This window comes from Chiloscyllium plagiosum, chromosome 18 (genome assembly GCF_004010195.1).
Source record: "Chiloscyllium plagiosum isolate BGI_BamShark_2017 chromosome 18, ASM401019v2, whole genome shotgun sequence".
In the NCBI taxonomy this organism is placed as follows: domain Eukaryota; kingdom Metazoa; phylum Chordata; class Chondrichthyes; order Orectolobiformes; family Hemiscylliidae; genus Chiloscyllium; species Chiloscyllium plagiosum.
This window is the reverse complement of record NC_057727.1, coordinates 1229795-1235442: the sequence shown is the minus strand read 5'-3', so window position 1 is coordinate 1235442 and position 5648 is coordinate 1229795. Positions and strand designations below refer to the sequence as shown.

The window sequence follows — 5648 nt, the reverse complement described above, 5'->3', positions numbered from 1 at the left end:
AATTTAGCATGGCCAATTCACCTGACCTGCACGTCTTTTTGGACTGTGGGAGGAAACCGGAACACCCGGAGGAAACCCACGCAGACACAGGGAGAATGTGCAAACTCCACACAGTCAGTCGCCTGAGGCGGGAATTGAACCCGGGTCTCTGGCGCTGTGAGGTAGCAGTGCTAACTGCTGTGCCACCGTGCCACCCACAGTTTTCCCAATGTTGCTGAAGGGCTGACAGGTCTGTAGTTGCTTGAGTTATCCTTTGTCCTTTTCTTAAACAATGGTGTCATGTTTACAATCCTCCGCTCCCCCAGGAACGATCCTGTTTTCAGACAGGGCTGGAAAACTTTTGTCAATGGCTCCGCAATTTGTTTCCTTACCTCCCTCAGCAATCTGGAATGCATCCTGCCTGGGTCTGCTGATCCTGGAATAACGAGGTGGGGAAACACTGTTCCACAGCAGTCAGGAATAGAGTACTGAGTGCATGCATGTTGGGTAAAAAGGTAAAGTCAGTTCTGCTAGAACATGTCTTTCATTCACACGGATTGGCCGTAAAGTGATTGGGGAATAGCAAAAACTGTTTCTAAAATGTGAACTTGTAAAATGCGTGTGGTTATAATGTGGTTAGATCGCCAACACTTTAAGTGTTATTGTGTTGTGTGGCTTTTGTAGGGTGCGGGGTCACACAGGGATGAAGAAATGACTGTACTTTTTTTTAGGCAGAAGTGGGTGCTGCAGATGCTGGAAATTGGAGTCAAGATTAGAGCGGTGCTGGAAAAGCACAGCAGGTTAGGCAGCATCCGAGGAGCAGGAAAATCAACATTTCGGGCAAAACCCTTGTAAATTTTCATAAACTTGTATAAATTTACTGTAGTTTGTGATGGCATTAACCTGAAAGTTCCAGTTTAAATCATGCATTTGCCAGCCTTAGAAAGGTAACTTTCAGCTTCCACAGAAAGAGCAGTTTAATAGAGAAGGTGACAGGCATTTTGTGTTCGGGCAGAAGGGCAGTGAGAGTGGGGATGGGGTGAGGAGAGCATTATTGACATAGTTACAAATATTATACAGGTAGTTCTTGTATAAAGCATGTTCTGGCAGCGCAACGTGGCTCTAACGTTGCTGAAGAATTAGGGAATGGTATTTTTGGAAGACCTTACCCCTGTTTGCAATAGTGCAATTCCTGCAGCGATTGTTTCACACTTGCTTTGTTCTGCCCATTCACCAACATCAGCTACCATCAGAGCATGTGAGAGGTCCGGTCCAATACAGTGAGCAGTTTCAGCTCCAACATTAAACCCGATCCATCTACTCCTGCAACCACAACTGTACCTGAAGCTGGCGATGATGATCACCCTCTGTCCCTACATTAACAATATTTTCTCAATGTAATGTGTTAAAGTTTGTGAGAAGATTTGTAGCTCGGGTGCTCGTTGTTGTGGTTCTGTTCGCCGAGCTGGAAGTTTTTGTTGCAAACGTTTCGTCCCCTGGCTAGGCGACATCATCAGTGCTTGGGAGCCTCCTGTGAAGCGCTTCTGTGATCTTTCCTTCGGCATTTATAGTGGTCTGTCCCTGCCGCTTCCGGTTGTCAGTTCCAGCTGTCCGCTGCAGTGGTCGGTATATTGGGTCCAGGTCGATGTGCTTATTGATTAAATCAGTGGATGAATGCCTGGACCCAATATACTGGCCACTGCAACGGACAGCTGGAACTGACAACCGGAAGTGGCAGGGACAGACCACTATAAACACCGGAGGAAAGATCACAGAAGCGCATCACAGGAGGCTCCCAAGCACTGAGGATGTCACCTAGACAGGGGACGAAACGACTGCAACACAAATTCCCAGCTCGGCGAACACAACCACAACAGTAATGTGCTAAATTTACATTTGTTTCATTAATAAATATGATTTTGACCTTCATTCAGGCTGTGCTAGACTGTGTTGGACATTTGGGTGATTTTTGAGCGATTGTGAGTGATATTTTTGCCGGTTTGCCCCATACCCCATTTTTCCCATAGAGCCCATTATTTATTTTAAGCGATTTTCTTTTTAGCGAGGTTTGGCTGGAATGCAACTACAGTGTTATAGAACTACGCTGTGACAACATGAGGCCTACCCTCAGAGGAGTCAGGGACCTGTACGCTGTGACAACATGAGGCCTACCCTCAGAGGAGTCAGGGAGGTGTACGCTGTGACATGAGGCCTACCCTCAGAGGAGTCAGGGATGTGTACGCTGTGACAACATGAGGCCTACCCTCAGAGGAGTCAGGGACCTGTACGCTGTGACAACACAAGGACTACCCTCAGAGGAGTCAGGGACCTGTACGCTGTGACAACATGAGGCCTACCCTCAGAGGAGTCAGGGATGTGTACGCTGTGACAACATGAGGCCTACCCTCAGAGGAGTCAGGGACGTGTACAGCCCCTTTTTAGCTTGTGATTGTTTACAGTTGAAAGGAGGGTCAGCAGCAAAGCTTTATATTAAACAAGGTGAAGGTTACTTCATTGTAAAACAATTACTGTATTTACTCCAGTAAGAGAGATAAAGTTATTATCTAAAACATACATATATAGCGATTAAAAGGGGGTCATGATGAAGGATGTTTATAAAGGTGAATGTAAGATCAGTGTCCAAGGTCGTTATGGGCTTGGCTTGTTTAAAGGCTTATGTTAATGTTATGAAAGGGTTGAACATTGAAGTCAGATTCTATGATGGCTCTTGTAGTTGAATGCTCAGTGTTTGCATTACAGTTGGAGATGACCGTTGAGAGTATGGTGCTGCAAAGACACAGCAGGTCAGGCAGAATCTGAGGAGCAAGAGAAACTGCAGTACAGTTGGACTCAGCAGGACGTGGCTGAGACAGAGAGGTTACTTGTTCCTTGTTCTGTGGTTACAGTGTTTGCAGGTTGCCTGGTGTTTCAGCAGCAGGATTTCCATGTGCTGCCTTTGGTTGACGACGGTGTCTCTGATGGTGTCTCTTGGAGTTCTTTGTGGGGCTATGGGGGTGGGGAGAGATGTGATCTGGTGTCTGGTCACAATCTGTCTCAGCATGAACAGGCTGCTATCCCAATACTTCCATATGAAGCATGAGATTGGTCTAGACCTGGAGTGTAAGTCAAATCAATTCATGTCGTTGAGATAATTAACTTTTCAAACTGTATCTTAAACATCTCTAATTCTCACGTCACAATGGGTTAGGAAGAGCTAATCCCACCTGAAGGTGAACCACTGTCAAGGGGGTTTCTATTTCTCCTTAGTGTTTTTTCCTGAGATAATTACAGATTCAACCAAATACGAGCTGAATCCTCAAGTATAGTCATGTGATTTCTGGAAGCCATTTCTGTAAGTTGGTTTGTTCACTTTGAAGACAAATTGTCTTTCTTGACAAAATATTGAATATTATAATTACACAGTCATGGAATGACAGTGGCAAAAGTGATATCAGGAAATCTTCACCAGTTGAACGGTTAGGATCAGGACCACCCTGTCTGTCAGCCTGCTGGATGGAGGTTTAACTGAGATTTTCAGAAGAGAATGAGATTAATATCTGGAAAGAAGCAAGATACAAAGTAATGGGGAGAAGGTGCTGGGTGTGATCCTCATTTGGAGAGGCAGTGTAGATATGATGGGCTGAGTGGCCACCTTCTGTGCTGTGAGACTTAAGAACAAGCAATTGCAGAATAAATCTAATTCAACAGCATTTATTACCAAACTATTAAACATCACGTACAAATCATTGACAGTGACTGCAAAGTGCAAAAGGAAACATGGTCGGGGTGGGGGGAGGGAAACTGCTTTGTGAATCACCAGGGATCTCCGGGAATCCTCTGAGGGGTACAAATGGCCAGTTGAATCCAGGTATAGCAAGAGATTGCCTGAATATCCAATCACTGTCATTTCTCCAGTGGATTACTCCTTGTTTAGTGAACATGACTGGATCCTGACTGGTACATTCCTGGGATCCACATTGGGTAAGATCCAAGGGTTGAAATGAAATCTCATAATTGCAGCCTGAGTGAGTTACTCAGTACAGCACACGGCACAGATTCGTTGACCCAAACGGAGCTCTGTACAGTTTGATTGTAAAATTCATATTGAGGAGAAAAATCCAAAGTTCAAATGTGCTGTCTGGCTAGGGGTACAGTCATTAGCTGTGGTCACTCGGCTGGAAAGAAAATGGAACTAGAGTATAGTAATGGAGCAGGTCACTGATTCCTGTTTGATAGAGAGAGAGAACAAGCCAGGGAGAGAGACTGGGGTGGGGGTGAGAGAAAGGGCAGAAGTGTAGAATATGGGGATAGAGAGCAGAAGAGATAGGTTTGGGGGGGGTGGGGGGGGGGAGGGGGAAAGAGGAGATGGAGAGTTTGCAGCAAGGATTGGACAGAGAGGATGGTGTTACTGAGATGTTTAAATGAATCAAACAGTTGATAGCGTCGACAGAGAGAATCTGTGGTGGGTTTGGTACAGGGAGTCAGGGGACCAGAACAAAATTATATTCCCTCAAATTTAAAACCAGGCTGAGCAGGGCTGTGGTCAGAAAGCAATTCTCCACACAACGGGGAGTTGAAAACTGGAATTCCCAAAGATTTGTGGACATCAGTTGGAGATTTCAGGATTCTTGTTGGAAAAGGGCAGCAAGGGATTTGGAGCGAAACTGGTGGTGAAGTTGAGGTGATCTGATTTGATTTTGATTTTGATTAGATTTATTATTGTCACATGTACCGAGACACAGTGGAAAGTATCATTTTACATGATATCCAGACAAATTATACCTTCCATCAGGTTAATAGAACAGAATGCAGAATATGATGTTACAGCTACACAGAGAAAAATCAACTCTAATACTTGAGAGGTCCATTCATTAATCTGATAACTCGGGGAAGAAGCTGTTCTTAAATCTGTTGGTGTGTATTTTCAAACTTTTGTATCTTCTGCCTGATGGAAGAGGGTGGAAGGGAGTATAACCAGGCTGGGAGGGTCACAGGGCAAGCTCAAGGACATTTTTAAAAAATCTGTCAGTTGGTTGTGAGGGTCACTGGCTGGGTCAGTGTTTATTGTCCATCTTTAGAGTGTGCCCCTATGGCTTCCTCCCTCGTCCAATATTTAATTGATGATTGACTTCTGCTGATTGTAAAAGTATGGAGGAGTTAAGGCCAAAGATTTTGTATGCAGACTCTAGATCAATGATGGCAATAACACTGGTTATCAGTGATTCATAGAATGGCACAGGACAGAAAGTGACCATTTAGTCACCCGAATCTGCTCCGGCCCTTTCAAAGAGCAATCCAGTTAATTACAGTTTTCCACCAATTGGCCAAATACTGAGAATGGGGTCAGAGGTGTTGCTAGAATTGCATCATTATTGATTATTAGGAAATGGTTATCTGTTTATTCATTCCTTTTTCAGAAAGTGACATGGTCAGTGATGAGAATCGCTGGAACAAACAATCTCACTTCTTTTCCTGCTCTCAGTCCGTTGCTAATATTCAATGGTGACTGTTTTGGTCCTCAGATACTCGTTCAGAGCTTCTTGTCCTGTGAAATAAGAGAGGGATAGTAACAGTCAGCAGGAAGTGATGCTACCTCATCCCAATTCCTTCTGCCATCAACCGAGGAACACAAGGGAGGCCATTCTGGCCCTCAATCACATTACTGACCC

At 44.7% G+C, this 5648-nt stretch overlaps 1 protein-coding gene across 1 annotated transcript in view; it reads right to left on the bottom strand.

The window, feature by feature from the left end:
• Window positions 1–3674: 3674 nt before the first annotated feature.
• The window catches only part of LOC122559232 (cytosolic 10-formyltetrahydrofolate dehydrogenase-like), a 130146-nt gene continuing 128172 nt past the window's right edge, over window positions 3675–5648 (bottom strand). The window contains exon 19 of the mRNA XM_043708612.1: window positions 3675–5524. Within this exon, the coding sequence (XP_043564547.1) occupies window positions 5476–5524 (49 nt within the window). The 3' untranslated portion in view covers window positions 3675–5475. The remainder of the gene's footprint in view (window positions 5525–5648) is intronic.